At 41.7% G+C, this 19,610-nt stretch overlaps 1 protein-coding gene across 1 annotated transcript in view; it reads left to right on the top strand.

Annotated features, from left to right (window-relative positions):
* Nucleotides 1-17,918, top strand: part of LOC6543431 (neuronal acetylcholine receptor subunit alpha-7) — a 49,981-nt gene extending 32,063 nt beyond the window's left edge. The window contains exons 5-13 of the mRNA XM_026978532.1: nucleotides 5,166-5,501; nucleotides 5,707-5,782; nucleotides 9,126-9,320; nucleotides 10,201-10,287; nucleotides 11,962-12,071; nucleotides 16,391-16,542; nucleotides 16,958-17,080; nucleotides 17,197-17,335; nucleotides 17,598-17,918. Of these exons, the coding sequence (XP_026834333.1) occupies nucleotides 5,166-5,501; nucleotides 5,707-5,782; nucleotides 9,126-9,320; nucleotides 10,201-10,287; nucleotides 11,962-12,071; nucleotides 16,391-16,542; nucleotides 16,958-17,080; nucleotides 17,197-17,335; nucleotides 17,598-17,750 (1,371 nt within the window). The 3' untranslated portion in view covers nucleotides 17,751-17,918. The remainder of the gene's footprint in view (nucleotides 1-5,165; nucleotides 5,502-5,706; nucleotides 5,783-9,125; nucleotides 9,321-10,200; nucleotides 10,288-11,961; nucleotides 12,072-16,390; nucleotides 16,543-16,957; nucleotides 17,081-17,196; nucleotides 17,336-17,597) is intronic.
* Nucleotides 17,919-19,610: the final 1,692 nt, after the last annotated feature.

Raw genomic sequence — 19,610 nt, 5'->3', positions numbered from 1 at the left:
ATTGCACAGTGCCAGCTGTTCAATCAATCGCACCGAAATGAATTGCGTTGAATTGTCAAAATAAATTTCGCCATAAGTAGGGCAGTTTTTGTGTCAAGTAAACGATTTTTCCGCCAGTTGCAGATCGGCAGGGCCATTAGTTGTCCGCCGAGGATTCGCCAACGTTGGTCGGTGGCAATATTTTAACTGTTAAATGCAGTGGCTGCACTGGCATTTGCATATTTTTTGCCCACTCCCACTGGGCAACCGAGGAATTTAAAGATTAAGCACCTGGTAGGGATTTGGCAGCAACCACGCCGACGCCAGATTGCAATTGAAAGTGCTGCACTCGGTGTGGCAAGGGACAAAGGCAGAATGGATACACTGAGGGCGCTTCAACTTTCATCAATTTCACTTATCAGGCAATGTCAACAGTTCCTTGTCAGCTGGCTGCCGTGCAAGCAATGGCAGTCCTTCTGTGTAATATGGTTCTTATGCCCGTTTGATTTATGTAAAGCTCGGGTCATAATTGCTTTTCCCGGAGGTCACCTGTCCTCGGGGAAAAGGACAATGCCATTTACCTCACCGTCTTACCTTCTCACTTCCTGTTGGCAATTCTGACGCTGGAAATTGCATTTCCCTCAGTCAGGAGTTTCTACAAGTGTGCGGAAGAGCTTTGCCTTTGTTATGCGCTGCGCTGTGGCAACGAAATTAGAATAGCTTCGTGCAACACTTGCCACCGGTTTTCTATTCCTGGCCCAGCACGGCACACGCTGGCCATCAATGCTCGCTGGTTGGGTCTGCGAGCTTTACATCGGCATAAACAGCAGAAACAGCATAAACACTTTTCCCATGTGCATAGATGGTTATGGACATGCTTGGCATACTTTCGCAAATGCTTTCAATGCAGGGATGTGGATTTTTGGGGGCTGAGGATGGGCGAGTGCACTCACTTTCACTTTGATTGATGTTGTTCCCTGTGCAAATGACTGAGACGAAGATCCATGTGCCTGTGTGTCCTGCGAGTCCTGTGAGTCCTGCTCCAAGCCATTCCCGCTCCCGCTCCTCTGTGCAGATACGATTTTGTCAAATGAGCACAACGTCACAGGCACACATAAATAGATGTAAAGGATGGCAGGATGTCTGTCCGTCCACAGGATTGCTCAATGGCTTGTGGCTGGGGAGGTGTTTAGCAGGAATTGGGACAGCTCTTTGACCCCCTGCTAACGCAACTGTACTTGAGCTGTGCTTTTCAATTTAATTGTTATAAATTAAGGGCTTGTGGGCCTAGTAGCTTGAGTTGCAGGCTTTCAATTTAGAGGAGCACGGCGAAAAAAAGCTGTAGAAATATTATATTCTGATGAAAAGACACTTTTAAGCGACCCACACATGTGTCTGAACGTCACGTTTAATAAGAAGTCTTTAAATACATTTAACTATGAACATTCGAGTGTGTTTGCTCGAGGGAGAACAGTCAACTCCGCGGAATTATGCAAACATTGCAATTTAATTGCATTTTGGAAGGCCCAAGGATCGCTCTTGTTACCCCAAATAAAATAAAAGAGCGCTGTTAAAATCAGTTCCAATTATTTTCCCTACGGAGGAAATGAATATTGAAGTGTTTTTTAATTAAATGCGCCGAGTGAAAGGAATCTCCATGTCGAATGGTGGGTATTGAATGGTGGGTGGGTATTAAAGTAAATATTGAGAACCATAAACCACGAGACCACTTAACGATTTAAAAATGGAGCAGTCGGTGGAAGAAATGGAACTTTCAGCGGTAAAGGAGCGTAAGAAGCGAAATTAAACTAAGGGAGTAACAATTTCTCGAACTTAAGGAACTCGATATTCATAGAGAGCCGATTACTATAGAGTAACAAATAGTTTCTGAGGAGTGGAATGTCTTGAATGCTGATGCCAAATAATCTAATCCGTTCTAAAGTAAGTCAAATTGGAAACAAGGCTGCGAGTAAGCCAATAAGCATGCTTTCGCCGTTCAGCACAATCAGGCAGAATGACAAATGGAAAGGGGATTATTGAGCACTATGCTGGGAAAAAGACAAATGAAAAAAGAAAGTAAAAACAGGCCAGGGCAAAACAGGATACAAAAAGAAGTTGACTTTCAGGGCAAGGCAAGCAGAGCAAGGAGGAGAAATTAAGGGCTGGTGAAAGGCGGTGAAAGTACAAATAAAACAACTCCCAGGCGCATTAATTAAAAAGGAGCAGACAAAGCGAGGCGCAGATTAATTGGCATCAGTGGGAGAAAGACAGTCGCGGTAAAGAGGGCCTAGATAAGGGCCAAGACGCAGGCCAAGGATCTGCCGGCGTGCTGGGGAGCGGCAGGGGGCGGTGCGGGGCGGTGCGGGGCGGTGCCGAGGAAGTGATTAAGTAGACGCAGGACGACGGAAGGAGTGGGGTGCATATCAACGGATATCAGCGGAAAATGAGTAATGAAGTCGAGATGGGCCAGCCATTTTTTATGCATACAGGACAATGAGAAACTAGGCCTCCGCCTGTACGTGTATGTGTGTGCACATGCACGGTGGTGTGCGTGGAGAACGAGCCCCGCGTTTTATGCTACAGTTTCAGTCGGCTTCGAGTTGGCTTTCTGTTTTTTTAAATCCCCGAACGTTGTTGGCCTGCCATGTCAATGAACCGCCCCTGCGTGTGTATGTGTGCTGTGCGAGAATATGTATTTGCGGCGCACATATGCAAATTTCCGCATACCAAAACTTGTCTTTGGCCCAGCCGAAGGCTGCGCAAAAAGCGAGTGGGGGAAATAAAAACTCTGGGCTGTAATAATTTTGCCGTTTGCTTTTTTGCTCATTTAAAATTCAACAACTGCCGCCCGTAGCCGCCATTTATTTATATATTTTTCCTCGCCTCCTTTGGTAGACATGCAAAAGCCCATGCACATTCATATATACGCACACTATTTGAATGCGAATAAGCTTCATTTATACATGGGTTTTCTTCTGAGGCTGCTGCACTAAGAACCACACAAAAAATGCACACAGGCTTCAAAAACTTGTCCTTTTCCCTTACGGATGCATCAAAAGCAATTGAGAGCACCAGCCAAAGATACACAGTGCATTATAATTCATGATTAAACTTACTTTGTTAATGAGATATGTTCAAGAAATTTGATTTCTTTTTAAATTGTCTCTAGCTTTAATGCTTTAAGTCGAAAGTTATTTTAGTCTGTTGCACGGTTTCGGCTAGCAAAACTCCATTTAAGAATTTATGTTTTCAGTTTCCTCATTTTAGCTCCCGTTTTGTTTGCATTTTTAATTATATTTTTCGCGCTCTCACGTTTTGCGGTGGTTAGTTTTATAATTGTGTGCACCGCTTTAACTCCCAATGAACATGCGCATTCAAAATTTAAATTGGATGGGTTGAAAAAAGGAGTTGCTCCGACAACTGCAGTTGAAATGTATATTCTGTCAAAAGCAGGCAGTTACTCCTTATATTAAATAAATGAATGTGTTTAAATGAGGACGAAATCCTGGAAAAAGGAGGACCTATGGATATTCCATTAAGTTTCCGTGGCCAAATGAATTATCCTAGTGGCGTCAAACCAAAATCGCACTCAACGTGTAAGCCGTGAAAATTATGAAGCGTCATCAGAAACTCAATTTGGAAAACGGAATTTTATTAGGTCGCAGTCGAGCCCTTTCCACTTTCGTCCTCGCAAAAACTGTGGCATACTTTTTAGCGTCAGGAATTTGTTTGTCTGCTGCGGTCGCAGTGCCAAAGTACACTGCAAAATATAAGTATGGAAGGGAGGTTGTTTGCCCATGTGAATGGGGGGATAGGTGGCTGGCCGAAATGGACTCTGCTGCAGTCAAGTGCAATAATGTAATGGCTATATTTAGCCAGGCTCACACACACACACAGAAGCACACAGAGACACGTTGCATGTTTGCTTTTGGACTGCGTTATGCCCGCAATATTACCAAGTCCTGCCACGTCGCTCCTTTACAACGTTATATTTGCCGAAAGCTTCGATTTTGTTGGTCCGTTGGCTTTCATCCCACCACGCCCCCGCTCTCCCCCGCTCTGCCCCGCTCTCCACCCTCCCCGTCATCCGATCCGATTTGGTCGGAAAACATATTGGCAGCATGCTGGTTGGAAACCGCTTGCGGGTTGGGTATTTGGATCTCCGCTGGGGCTGGCGGCTCCATTTCATCTGCACCGCATTCCTGTCGCATATTTGAGCCCATTTTGTGATTGCACTTGCACACTGACTAAGGGAAATTGCTCGGACAAAACATTCGAGCAACGCGGAGTCCATGCTCATCCCGAATCCTTTGTCCCTGTGGTCCTTGGCCCTCGCTCTGTTAGTTAGGCCTCGCCAGTTGTTTTCTTCCCTTATTGTCGTTTCCTGTGAGCAACAGCGCCCAGCGAGTGAACCATGAATATTTCAGGCATTTAATTGTAAATTACACATACGCCCTGTGCGCAGCAGTTGCATTTTTTAGGAGCAGCTGCCGCTGCGGCGAATTCGGTGCCTGGTTTCTGTGTAACGCGCGGATTCGGTTATTGGGCCACATCCCTTGGGAAAGTGGGCTACTGCATGGAAAAAAGCCACTGTCTTGTTTAAAGCATGCTTAAAGTTTAGATTCAAATTTCGCTCATTTTTGTGATTAATTATTTATAAGCAAAACTATTAGCTTTCCCTACCACGGGTAACCTGAAAATCTGATGATGCGAAACATTCGCTAATTTATAATATTTGTGTAAAACTGAGCTATTATTTATAACAGCCATCACGGAATTTGTAAGAAACGGTATAGGGTCCGATGATTTAATTAAGGAAAAGGCGGAATTAAATCAACATTTAACCAAGCATGGATTAATGCTTTAATCTCTTAAGTGAAATGAAAGGAATACAGCTCGCAGCTGGCTGTGCAAGCATCTCGCTGCGGATGTATCCGCTTTTCCAATTGCCATTTTTGCCGCACGTGAGTGAGCTGCCGACCAAATCCCACCGCAGCTGGCATCCGTTGCGGCAGGAAATACTTTATAAAAAACAGCCAGTGCGAATTCTCAGTCAAACATGGTGCTCTATGAATATATCATACGTAGCCGCGATTTTTACGCGTTAATTAATAAAACATGATTCCGTGCGACGTGTGTAATTAACTTCCTGTTGGGCATTCCGTTCTCTTTTTTCCTCCCGGCAGGACGAGAAAAATCAATTGCTAGTCACTAATGTGTGGTTGAAACTGGAGTGGAACGACATGAATCTCCGCTGGAACACATCCGACTACGGCGGAGTCAAGGATCTGCGAATCCCGCCGCACCGCATCTGGAAGCCGGACGTGCTGATGTACAACAGTGCGGATGAGGGATTCGACGGCACCTACCAGACGAACGTGGTGGTGCGGAACAACGGCTCCTGCCTGTACGTGCCGCCGGGGATCTTCAAGTCGACGTGCAAGATCGACATCACGTGGTTTCCCTTCGACGACCAGCGGTGCGAGATGAAGTTCGGCAGTTGGACCTACGACGGATTCCAGGTTTGGTTCAGTCTCCCATGCAAGCACGGCAACCAGGAAGTACTTAACTTACTGAAAAGAACTCGTAGTTGTTATGCTTGACCAATTCGAATCGAGTGTATTTATGCCTTATGATTTCTCCTTGGTTCGTTTTTCTGCATTGATCTGATAATGCGAGTGAGATATTTACATTATTCTACCCTCTCCCCGAATATCGTATAAAAAGCTGGATTTACAATTACAAGATGAAACTGGCGGTGATATCAGCAGTTACGTGCTCAACGGCGAGTGGGAACTACTGGGTGAGTAAGCCAACGTCGTCCTGGAGCGACTACCTTCCTCTCTCTACATACTTCGACACCCAAACTCAGACTCTGAGCAGGCGGTCTCTACCCCGTTCTTCAGGCAGAAAGAATCACATAAAAATTGAGATACAATGTTACTCCGCAATGCTCCCGATTCCAGTGTGTGTGGAGGTGGAAGCTAACAGTCCCAGCCAGCGAAAGGACATTGGCCAAGTGCTAAGGACTCGCTGCTGCTGCTCCCTCGCGGAGTTTTGGCCTTGCGGCTGATTTATAGCATACTTTCGTGTGCCAAACACACAGCAATACACACACACCAGTACACTTCAGTACTCGCTCTCTATCTATCTCTTACTTACTCTCTTTCACTCTTGAGCAGGGTTCAAGCTGCGAACTAAAGTTCCGAACTCGTTCCGTTCGAAACTACGACTGTGTTGCTCATCAATACGTGATTGAAAGGAGCTTTCAATCATTTAGAGATGAGAAGGTTTACATCACTGCTTTTTTGATACTTTTCTATGGCTAATTCATTCAATTTCGAGGTCAATGAATACGGAATTAAGTAAGGCACTCGATGAACCCTGTTGTTATCCCACCCAATTACTCGTACTCAAATACTTTCGTACTCCACCCAAATCACACGCTTATCCAGTGTTCTCCCACTCACTCTACTTTCAAAACAAAACTCCAACAAACAAAACTATCGCAAAAATTCTTTGGGCGCTTTAACTTTTAAGTCCGAAATAGCCGCGTAAACATTTCGTTTACTCTCAGTGTAAGAAGCCTGCTTGGAGGAGCATAACGCGGGCTCATTGGAGTCTAACTATGCTACTCCAAGTGCAGGTTATAAAACCAAGTGCAAAAGTTATAAACCTGATAAAGAGGTAAGGCCCGGTCCTGTATGCATTTACTTTAGATTATTTTTCCCGGAATATTTACATCTTTTTCTTGATCGCTGATAAAGGCATGCGGATAGCGTAACGATAAGAAACTAACTGAATGCTGAATAGAATCGCTAACTTATACCTTGTACAAACTGTTTGCTACGGAGACAGCTATGAAGATTGCTGGAAACTTTTTGCATTTTGTCTAACAACTATACATAGATATTCATATATATGAGGTGATCCTAAAGGAAAGCTAATACAAAAACTATACACACTCTATTATGTATCGTAAATTCTGTATTCTGTTTCTTATTATTTAAAGCAAGATGGACTCACTTCGGTTGAAAACTTACACGAAGACAAAAAACAATTACTTTCTTATTTATGCTTTATTTATTTCTAGTCAGTCATTCTAGGAAGGGATTTCTAACTACAAGTATTAAAAACACAGCTCAGTAGTGAAGGTAGATTTGGTTTAACCGAAATTGAAAAACAACAAAACGAACTCGATGGTTCTATTAGAAGAGGGACTGAGCTAGGGAGCCAACTGGACTAAATGAATTAGAGCACAAAAACCAAAAGATTTCGGAGAAGGAAAGTCAAAATACATTTGCAGTCAATGCCCAAACGGCAGCATGCTATTGAAAACCATGAGAGCTGAAAATCCAGCCACACCCTCATTTTTCAAGCTTTCCGCAGTCCGGGAAAACTTTGAGCCAGCTGAATAGATAAGTAAAGGGATGGAGCCATGCTCTTTAGCTGTCTGTTGGAGCCGTGCAGCAGAACCAATTAAGAAATTAAAAGACAAATACTTCTGCATCCCCGCACATACATGCACTGCGAATTAGTGCCTTTTGCAGACACAGAAAGTTTTCAACTCAACACTGGCCACAAAAGTGCAAAAGAAAAATGTTTGCAACAAATTTGGGTTTCATTTGCCAACTCCGCTGTCTTTTATTTCCTGTGTTTGGTTCTTTATTTTTCTGTGCGTAATTTTTCGGGAGTTTTCAAAAGTTTTTCGCCGGGTTTTTGTTTTCCTTCCCCCCTTCGGCCATTCCCTATTTTCTATCCGCATTTGCGGGTTTTTTCTCCACCAGCTTATGCAAATTATTTTGAGTTGGCCAAGTGCTCCCAGACATAAGAGGTAAACTGTTTGTGGGAAGGAGTTTGGAAACTGCGGGTGGGACCCCCATAGTAGCTAGGTCATTTTTAAATACACTGCCAAGGCATTTTGTTCGCAGTCTCTGTCGCTGGTAATCCCTTTGGTAATCTTGGAGTAAGTTGAGCAGATAATTTTGCTTGAAGTTTTGTTGTCTACCACTCCCACTTGCTATTTCCGTACTTTCTGCAGTGCTTTTGGGCATATGGCAAATGCTTATGCCAAAAGTTTTTATTGCAAATATGTTTGCGAGCATGTCGCGAAATGGGCGGGGGGAAAAGCAATTAAGAAGAGACCGGAGTTGTCATGGAAAAAGGCTCCATGGCTTTTGAATGGATGTGCTTTAGAGTTCTAGGAGGAAGTTTCTTTCAGAAAGCAGATTAGCAGCAGTTCGAGAAATCTTTCAATCAGCAAGGACAACTATTTAGTTTGGCTGCGGCTTAAGTTTCCTTAGCCACAGTTGGCCAATAAATTTAGGAGATCGGTACCGTGACAAAGGGTAATAGTTAGCCAAGTAAATGTGGTTGTGCTCGTGTCCAAAGAGAAAATAAGTATAAATTGCACAATCCTATAGACACATCGTGGACCTTCCATTTACAGCCAATAAACTCAGCTTACACAACTTCACTCTCAACTTTGATTTTGTACATGTATATGCATACTTAAACTACCCACAAACGATTTCTAATCTCTACATACTTTTCTACTACGTATTTACATTTTGGAAAGCAAAGTGCATAACAACTTTTACCCCATAGTAAATTGCTCGGCTTTACTCCACTCTGCTCTGCTCTTACGTAACTTTACTTACAATTAGTTGGCTAGACAAATAAAACTCTTTCCGAAACTAAACTTAGACACTCAACCAATCCCTGAAACCCTGAAGCCCTGAAGCCCTGGAACCCAGACCCAAGATCCAAACATCAACCCGGCATGCCCACCCACACTGCACTCGTTTCCCAGCCCCCAGCCACTCATATCTGTAAAACATTCAAGAACTGTGAATGGCAATAATGCTTCAATTACACTCAACCAGCCACTCTAGTCTTTGATCTGCTCTGCTCTGCTCTGCTCTGTTCCGAACACGCTTTTACCAACTTTCTACCATGCTCAACTACCACATACTCCCTACTTTACTCCTATCTCGAAATATGCTCAGAACAAGATGCTCAGCCCGAGTGACAAGTAAAAACTGCCACAGATACAACATACACGTATCTGACCAGAACATATATACCGACTAATCGCACCGAGAACTTATTATAATGACACCATCCCTACAATTGAACAACCGCAGGTGTGCCCGGCAAACGTAACGAGATCTATTACAACTGCTGCCCGGAACCCTATATAGACATCACCTTCGCCATCATCATCCGCCGCCGAACACTGTACTATTTCTTCAACCTGATCATACCTTGTGTACTGATTGCCTCCATGGCCCTGCTCGGATTCACCCTGCCGCCGGATTCGGGTGAAAAATTATCACTGGGTAAGTTTGGCTGGAAGGCCAGAGGCACACCACCCAACTGGAGGGGGAAAGCAAGCCACATTAATTTCAAAGCACTTACGCAACGCAAATACTGGGGAAAAACAAGCTGTGGGGGCAGCAACACACACGCAAACAGCTTAAGAGCCGCTCGAAAAGTATTTGCCAAGTACTTTTTAAATAATGACAGCCTAGTTGGCGGCGAGAGCAGCGAATTTCAAATTAGAAGCCCCTCATAATCGTGTCGATAAGCATGAGCTACAGCTCCCCAGCCAGCTGCCTCACTTTGCAACTGACTGACTAACCGACTGACATCGCACATTATCCATTATGGCCATCGTTACCCACTCCGCCAGTTTGGGCCTGCTGATGACGCCACAGTCTCGACGCTGCTAAGCAAACTATTGAACTTTTAATGCTGCCAGCGGAGCTGAAAGCAGTGTAAAGCGCTCAGCGAGTCGAGGAATGCTTCTTAGAGTGTGCTGTCTGTCATTAGTGGCTCGGAAAATCAGTTGGGACTCGAGCTAGCCGAGGAGCTGGCTACCCTCCTTGGGTACACAAAACTGAATGGCTGGCAAGGGCGAGTTGGGAAGTGCATGGTACTTAAAGCTTTGGGAGGTTGCACTGCCTCGGGAAGTGTTAATGATGGGTTATGTCCTTCCAAATGATTTGGAAAACAATTAGTAGAAGAGCTGTGAGAGTTTCGAGAAATGCTGAGAAATGGCTGTGCTAGATACACTGAACTAGATGTAAACTGTTAAAACTGAAAGCACAGGACTCTGAGAATGTAACGCCACACTTAATGACGTCAAGTATGGCGCCAGCGCCTCGATTTTCCATTCACAAGCCCTTACTTAATCGGAACTTTCCATCTGATATCTAGGTGTTACCATCTTGCTCTCGCTGACCGTGTTTCTCAATATGGTTGCCGAGACAATGCCGGCTACTTCCGATGCGGTGCCACTGCTGGGTAAGATCATTTTGTTTACCAATAGTAGTCGATGGTAGAGCTTTTCGTATATGTAACCTGAATCATGTTATCGCTGTTCCTACTTATGCTTTTGATTCATTAACTTAACATTTATACCGTAATACTTTCATATACCTATCGTTTATATATATCTATAAAGTTGCAGTTGCATACTCATTTTATATATCCATGCATTTCTAAAATGATTTTAAAATCCGAATAAAATCCGATGATCTTATAATATTAAAACTTTGACACACAATTAAAAACCCAAGCGAATTTGGAGCACAGCTAACTACTTGAGATATTTACTTTGGCAGCAAAGTCAAATGTTGTACATAAATATTTGGCTTTGAAGTCTTAAAGGAATATAAGTGCTGATGCAACAAAGATAAATGTTTCCAAAAAGAAATAGCGATCGAAAACTAATTAACCATAACTAGAGGGGCATATAATTAGATTATAAAGCCTTAACGAATTTGCGAAGAACAATTAATACAATTGTAACCCACTATATTATATGAACCTTAAAGACCAAAAGCTGATCAAAACCTATATATAAATTAAACCACGAGTTAGTTTGAACAATGCACACATATTTGACAACGAGTTTCTTGCACGTTATAACTATTTTTAGTTTCGGTTGTCAAGGTATCTGAGTTTTAAATACAGTTGGGTTGTTCCCTGTTGAGCTTATATATTCATAGAAAACGCTGTCGTCTAGTGCCTCGACTATAAGATACGCTCTATTCAGACTAGTGCAATTGAGATAAACGAGCAGCAAAGCAAAGTTTTCAAAACAGCACACCAGCGCCACCTAATAGGCAAACCCAAATTGAATTAGCCCTTTTTCAAAATCTTTAAGAACATGCTCAAGAACCTATGAACGAGTCTAAAAAGAGTTAAAATTGACTTCAGATACAAGTATTACAAAATAGTTAGAGAAGAATAACAAGGAACAACCCCACTTTATATTTAAAACCAAATTAGATTCAACCGAACTAAAGTTTTTTCACTTTTTTCATAATTTTGTATTTCAAAATTAACCAATCTTCAAATTCGAATACTTATCTTCCAAAAAGCGCTAACAAAATTAAAATTGAAATTATATTATTGAATTTCTCTAATTCCGTTTTTGGCGTACACTTTTTGGTGTCTAACTTCTATATATACCTAACCTATGTCTAAAGTATACAAGCTAAAGTTAACCTCGTGTGTGTGTGAATTAAAAAAACAGAACATAAATCTATATGTATTTTTCCTGAAAATAACATTTGCTATGCCTTTTAAAAACAGAACGATTAAGAAGCTAACAAACCGACAATTTTTGCATTTAATATACTAACTAAAAAATTTTGTACATATTTCTTGCCTTTTTCTTTCTTTCAAACAACTGTGTACCCTCCGCAAAAATGATATGTGCACACAAACTGCATATAATCGAAACGAAACCATACACTATGAATAAAATCTGAACTTTGAAATATGCGTTACCCCAAACGAACTAACACAACAACAACTTCCAATCCAACATAATAATAATAACAATGAAACTAACCAAATCCACGTGCACCACTACAACAATTACAATATATTCCCACACTAAACATAATAAATATATATAATATTTGCATATATATATATATATTGACAACACGCCCAACCAACCAACAGGTACATATTTCAATTGCATAATGTTTATGGTAGCTTCATCCGTTGTGTCAACGATTTTAATATTAAATTATCATCATCGAAATGCTGATACGCACGAAATGTCCGAATGGGTAAGTTGCAAATAGGTCAACCCACCAAACAAGCATCCCAAACAACCACAGCAACCAAAAAACTATCTCCAACCAACCAACAACAAAAATATCCAAATAAGAAACAACTGCAAAGCGACCATCACTCATCATTTATAGCTTCAGCTAGTTTTCAGTGGCCTCAGAACGCCAGCTCCAGAGGCACCTCCCATATCCTGCCCCACATACTCGTATATCCTTCTTCCTGCCAACGTGGGCGGAAGGCCCTCGAGTCCTCCGTGCTGTCGGGTTTGAGGCCACTGTCGCATAGAATTAGCATTTTTTATATGATTTATATCTGCAAGAGAGAAAGAGCCGTGCTAAGATAATTTATGTGTTAGCTAGCGAAATGTTTTTGTGTTAGCTATTTTCACTGTTTAGTTACTTGTTGTAATTGTGTTGTGTTCCTTGATTGTAAAACGAAGCCTAACAAATAAACATTAATCTCTAAAACATGATTATTGAAAAGGGGATTTTTTGAGACACATTTTGATATTTTTAATTGAGCAACCAGCTTTTGACATTACCCAATTTAATCAGCATCAAATATGGCAAAATTTAAATAGTAATTCTGTCAAATTTCTCTATGACAATGTAGAAGCTTTAAAATAAATTCTGCACCCACTTTTGAAAAATTGATTCCAAATTTAGTTTAAAAGAGAAGAGTATCCCGCAGTCAGTCAATGTATTAACTCATTTCAAAACCATAATCATTTCGAACCAAAAACGAAGAACATGTTCATGTTTTATATCATAGCTCACATCCCTAAAGAGCATCAAGCTATAAAAACATTTAAAATACTTAAAATGCCCAAAACGTATTTGCAAATAGTTGCACAAATAAATGTTGTTCGATATCCTTTGATTGTTATTATTGTTGATGTTGTCGTGCATTTTTGTTTCAAACACACAAAAACCCATTTCGTTGTTCGGTTTTTCAATTGGTTCTTTGTTAGTTTTTGATGCCTACTTAGAGGCCGTTATGCAAGCTGCAATTTTGTGTTGCCCCTTTGATTTTGTTAGTATGCATAACTGTATCTGCAATTTAGCCGAGAACCAAAGCCAGCCACAAACCAAAAGAAATGTCAGTTGAGTCGAGGTTTAGCCCCGTGTAACCCCGTTTAACCCCGTGTAACCCTGTGTGTGTGACCCAAAAACGTATATCAAAAGAACCCAAAGAACCCAAAGAACCCAAAAGGAACGTAATATAACGAAGCGAAGGGAATGCCGAGCCGAAATGTGACGGACGGATGTACAGAGTACGAAATGAATGTTGTAACCATCCAACATGTCTAGCTACTATACGTGTCTACTATAAAATAATTTATGTAATGAAAAATATCGTAATGTTGATGTTGGGCCCATATTTTGAACTTACGTGTATGCCAGCCACACCCTCGATCCCAGCAAGCATCCAGATACCAACCGACTAACCACTCCCACTCCCACTCCCACTCCCAGACCCAATCCCCTTTTTATCTCGTAACTTTGTCACCAGTTGCACACACGCTTTTGTATCTGCATCATTATACTCGTACCAATGTGAATAGGTTTAACATGTGAAAATATAAACAACAAATAATGCAAAAAATGCAAAAATAACCAAGCAGATGGCAACGTCAAAACTGCTGTCCAATTATCCATTATGCAATATGCTGTGCTGGTGTACGAAGTTCTGTAAATGGTAATCTAGCCTCTATTTGCCTCCCCAATATCTTTTTTCCTCTAAGTACATATTTAATCCATGTATCTCTGTACATAGTCTCTATGTGTGTGGTGCCGAGTGCGTTTGAGTGTGATGTAGTTTACATGCCTTTGGCGGCGGGCATAATTAGAACTGAACTGGAATGGTGGGGCTTCGGACTTTGAGGGGTTACATTTTATTCAAATTGCAATAAAATTAATAAAATTAGCGAAGCCGCCATATATTTATGTGCAGAAAATAGTTAGCATGTTACAATTTGCAACAGCAGCATTTTCCCTACTGTTGAATATAAGTGCACGTAGTTTAAAACAATTTAAAGTGAAAATACACGGATCTAAAAGTAAATATTTTTCTAAGCTCAATTGGGTTTCGCTTCCCATTCACCTTAAAAGTTTTGAAAAATATCTTTATTCTTCCTTTAACTTGCCACACTGATATCAACGGTGAAAATATCAGACATTTCATGACAATATTTTCACAAGACAGTCAAGTGGAAAGCAATTTCTGCACATTATTGCAATGGCCTCCAAGTGCATAATGAAAAGTTTCGCTAGACGAGACCCAGAAAAGTAGGAAAAAATCAGGAATAAGGGCAGCTCAGGCGAAGTCGATTGGCTTTTAAGGAGTCACTCACATGACAAGTTTTGTATGGCTTCCGCGCAAGAATGTGTGGCGTCTCCGCCCCTCGACACACAATTCAATTTGGAACACATGGGGAAAACCAAAGCCAGCAATCGAGTGCAAGTACGGAGGAAGTTTCGGGGCTTGACAGTTGGCCCAGTTGTGAGTAGTCCTTACACGGCACCGAAAATTGAGCCAATTGGTGACAGCAGGCCGGGGCCAGGTGCATTAGAAATGTGCATGCCCAAGAAGTCCCTTTGCAAGTCCTTCCTGCCGCTTGCCGCTTGCCGCCTGCCGCCTGCCGACTGTCGACTGTTGCCTGCCACTCGAATTGGCCCCAGAGACTGGCTGCCACCAAACACTCCGCTTGGCCCGCGCTTTTGTGTGATAACAACAAATCAATTTGCGCAAAATTTGCACAAAAGCCGGGGGAAAGTGTGGGTGGACGGCATTGATATGGATATGGGCAAAAATGCCAGTTGCTCGATGGCAATGGTTAACTTTGCATTTGGTTTGCATGCCACGTCCTGAAGCGCATTTCCATGTAAGCTCCCCGATTGTTGGCCAAAAAAAAAGAACAGGGAAAAAACGTGGAAACCGCCAGCAAGGAGCAGTCGACATGATGGAGGAGGCAGCAAGCCCGTTCGAAAGGACGACGGACGACGGACGCAGGACGAAGGACAACGGCAGTTTCAGACAACTGCAACCGAGCTTGTCAGCTAAGAGCGTCGGTTTTCAGCTCCTCAACTGCATTACGGATTTCGTGCCGGTGGTTATGGAGTGGAGCAGGGCGTAGGGAGGAGGCTCTGAACCCCGATGCCTGGGGATAAGCTGCATCGAGGGGGAGCGTAACATGTCCTGACTATCCAATCGATTTGCGTTTTTGCGACAATGCGCTCCTTTTTGTGGCCGTGTTTGAAGTCTCCTCGACTACACGTCCAGTTAACCAGTTTAGCCGCTCACCATGCTACCATGTTTACTCTCTGCCATTTAACCAGATGGCAATCGTTGATGAATGAGATTATAAGGCACAACTGAGATACGCAATCATTCTTTGTTTCGGGCTTATTGATTTTCAAGTACAGGAGCAGGAGAGCAAAATTGTTTCAAAAGTCATGCAGCTTTAAAGTGGGATTGTGATATAAAAAGCAGATTTAGTGATTGATCTAAAGGAATATATTTCATGGTACAAATGCACTTGTTGGTTAGATGAAACAATCTAGAGTTCGGTGTGAATGTCTTATGGGGAAGTTGTTTACAGCTTAGCAGCTTTGGGCTAACTACCATCTCAGTTGATTGTTATTGTTGCTGTCGTTATAGCTATTGTTGTGAATGTGTGTTTCTGCCTCGTGCTATACACGTGTTTATCTGTATTTGTATTTGTATCTGTATCTGTATCTGTATCCGTGTTTGTGTTGTAGATCATAAATTGTGCATGCACCGTAGCTATAAATAAGCAGAGACCATGGCGAATTGCGAACACAGTCCATTTCTCGCAAACGAAAACACAACAACCCACATAAATATTATTATAAGTGTAATAACAAATCATCCAGCAAACTGACAAACACCAAACAACCAACAACGAACACCCACATGTTGCTCCTCATTTCACGCCGAACAGCAACTTGAAAACAGTGTTGCTTTAGTTGTAATCAAAATCAAATATAAATCATACTTGTGGTCATCCGTCTGGGTGTGAGTGCCGGTTTCATGCAAAATACCCATAAATCGTGGAAAGTCCGCCTGAGTTTTCCACACATTTTTCGGCCCCAGTCCGAAATAACACTTTCCCACACACATACTCGCACACTCGCACACTTGCACACACACCCAGGCAGGGAGGCAATCATCATCCACAGACACGAACTTTTCGCACACGCAATTCGAGCATAAATACATCAAATTTGATTTTTGATCGGATTATTCCGGGCCCGTCCCACTAAACGTTTCCATTTCGCCACCTGCCGCTTAGATACGCATCGTGTTTTTGTGCTGGCTGCCATGGATACTGCGAATGAGTCGTCCAGGACGCCCTCTGATCCTGGAGTTCCCGACCACGCCCTGTTCGGACACATCCTCCGAGCGGAAGCACCAGATACTCTCCGACGTTGAGCTGAAAGAGCGGTACTTAATCTAATTATTGGTGTTACTACGCAGGCTATATAGTCTGCACTTGAGATATTGTGTGTTCAACCTGATCTTGCAAACATAGCAGTTGAACATATTCTCAGCCGGGAAGCATCAGCACTTCCCATTTGAAAGAGATATTCTCGAAAATATCGACATTTTGCTGAGCTTATGTTTATAAAGATATTGTATAAAACTCCATAGATAACAAAATTCTGTTTCAAATTGCATTTTCTGACTTTGAAAAGTATAAGTACATACCTAAAACTAAAGTTTTACACTTTCTGAGTCTCGCAGTTCCTGCTTTCGCTTTCTTCGAGTGTAAAGCGAAAACAGAAACAGTACTCATCTCCATACTGCATTTGATATTTCTACTAAGGGTACTAAAGCCGTCTTTATTCCCGTAATGAAGCTCATCGAAATCGCTCCTGGCCAACGTACTAGACATCGATGATGACTTCCGGCACAATTGTCGCCCCATGACGCCCGGCGGAACACTGCCACACAACCCGGCTTTCTATCGCACGGTTTATGGGTAACGAGTCACATTTGGGATTGGGTCAAGTGAATCCAGCCACTCACGTGCCACATTTCTCTCTCGTTTTCGGCCCGGTCCAAATGAATGAATGAATGAATGGGGATACCAAACAGACAAGGCGACGATGGCAGCATTGGGCCAATTGGCAGCACCCGAATGCCGGATGCGGTCACACATCATACGTGCATCAAATCATCAACTGAATATGAATTAGGTTTAATCTTAAAGGAAATCCGCTTTATAACTGATCAGGTAAGCTGGCGAGTGCTGCAGATATCTTTGCGCAGACCACGCCCTTATTTGTACTAACCACTGTTTTAGCTCTTGAATTGCGTTCCGAATACAAATACTTTGCATGCGCAGTCTATCATAGTTTTAGCACTCGAATAAGTGACTCGAACCAAGTTTAACTCTTCGCTTCATCTCTTTCTCTCCAACCTGACCCACTCTTTCTCCGTGATAACTGACATAAATAATCAATCGAAAAAAACTAAACATCAATTCGAATGTGCAGCTACGTAAAGATGACGAGTGCAATGACATTGCCAATGATTGGAAATTTGCAGCTATGGTCGTTGACAGACTGTGCCTTATCATATTCACAATGTTCACAATATTAGCCACAATAGCTGTACTACTATCAGCACCACATATTATTGTCTCGTAGCCATATGGGCGAGGTGGTTATTGTTATTGGTTTTATTATAAAATCAATTTGTTAATTATTAAATTAATAACGAAACTTTTTAAGTAAATTAAAACTAAAAAACCCACTAAAAAGCACAAAAAAATAGGAAAATACATGATAAAAACCATCAACTAAATAATACATACAAAAGAAAAACCAAACAAAAAAAAAAAAAACAAAACAATTAAAAATCGTCTCTGAAAACACAATAATTTAATTATAAAATTCTCGTTTAAAAAGTCTTTCATTAAAATCAAACAGACACTAAACAAATAAGAGACTAAACCAACATCATATACTAAAACGTTAAAAATTAACTAATTCCAATTTTCCTAATTCTATACAAAAATCTATATAATGGTAAACCAAACCAAAGAAATCCCCTCACTTCCCGCAAGCCCCCACAAGCCAGTATCTAGATTTCTTCCATTGAATATATATATACATATATGTTTGACAAGCAAGCAAAACGGGTATATTTTCTTTTTAGATTTTATATTTATATGTTATATTTTATAGGATAAGCGAGGCGTTTTCATACAAATAGTCACATGGGTTTTCGAAACACTTTTTTTTGACAGACTTCAATGGAAAGTGCAGTATTTCAAAGCAAGACAGAAGCCCCCAAACCTTTTAGGAAGACTTCGATTTGTGAGCTTTATAGTAGAAAACGTAGGTGGGAACTTTGCGACGCGTTTACGAGATGAAAACCCAACGTATTGAGATCTACAGACGGACAACTAAATTTGTATCTTCTTCTTCAGCATTGAAGTCAGTCCAGAGATTTGTTCCGAGCAACTTTTTGCTAACAATTAGTACCTAGGCCAATTAGGTGATTACGCCACTTCCCCCCCTCTAAGCGAAGCTGCATTTCCGAAACAGAACCAATTAACCCTACATATCCAGTACTGTTTATCTAGTGCCCCCTCCCCAGTCTTATTTTAAACTCAATGTCTAAACCGATTGATAAATCGAAAACCAAACCAAACCAAATCAAACCAATCAAACCAATCCCCTAAGAGCTAAAACCAAACCCCGTAAACCCTACCAAAACCAATAGAATAACCAATCTGAATTGGAATTAAGAAAATTTACTGGAATATAAAAGAGAAAACGAAAATGAAAAATCAAAAAGATGCGAGTGAAATGGGCAAACATATGAGTAATTGACGAGCGGCACAGCAGGTGAATTTGAGCCCAGAATGGCGCTCAGCATGTGAAATGCATCCGATGGACCGCATTTCATGTTGACTGGCGCTGCACGCGGAAATGAATTTATAAATTAAATGGTTGCGAGCAATAATATCTGCGTGTTGATGAATTGCATGATTTTTGGTGATGCAAACGATGATCGATCGAACTATTGCGCGAGGTCCAGAGGGACAGAGGGCAAGAGTTCGCTCCTTCAGCGCATTGAGAACAGCGAGCCTCTACACAGTGTAACTTTTTTAACATTATCATTTGAACTTTAAAACTCTTCTGTTCAACAAATACTCAAAGCTGACACCAGAAAGCAATTCAACACGGAAAACTGAACGTGAGCAGTGAGCAGTGAGCAGTGAGCAGGCCAAATAGCTTAATTGAAAATGAAAGGCAGGGCAGACCAAGAAGCACCAAAGAGCATTCGAGATACATATACCAATAACAATGAACATCACAGACCCCAGAACACGTAACATGCCGGTGCATGGGTAATTATGTGCTTGCTTTAGTGTCGAGCGCGCAAAACATACTGATCACAGACCACAACAACCAAAACATATAAACCAAGGAGCTTTATACAGATATACTCGTATGTATATATATGATGGAGTTTAGCGTGGGCCAGTCAGAGCCGAC

This window comes from Drosophila erecta, unplaced genomic scaffold (genome assembly GCF_003286155.1).
Source record: "Drosophila erecta strain 14021-0224.00,06,07 unplaced genomic scaffold, DereRS2 tig00000055-arrow-pilon, whole genome shotgun sequence".
In the NCBI taxonomy this organism is placed as follows: domain Eukaryota; kingdom Metazoa; phylum Arthropoda; class Insecta; order Diptera; family Drosophilidae; genus Drosophila; species Drosophila erecta.
Note: the sequence above shows the minus strand (reverse complement) of the source record. Positions and strands in the feature narration are given on the sequence as shown.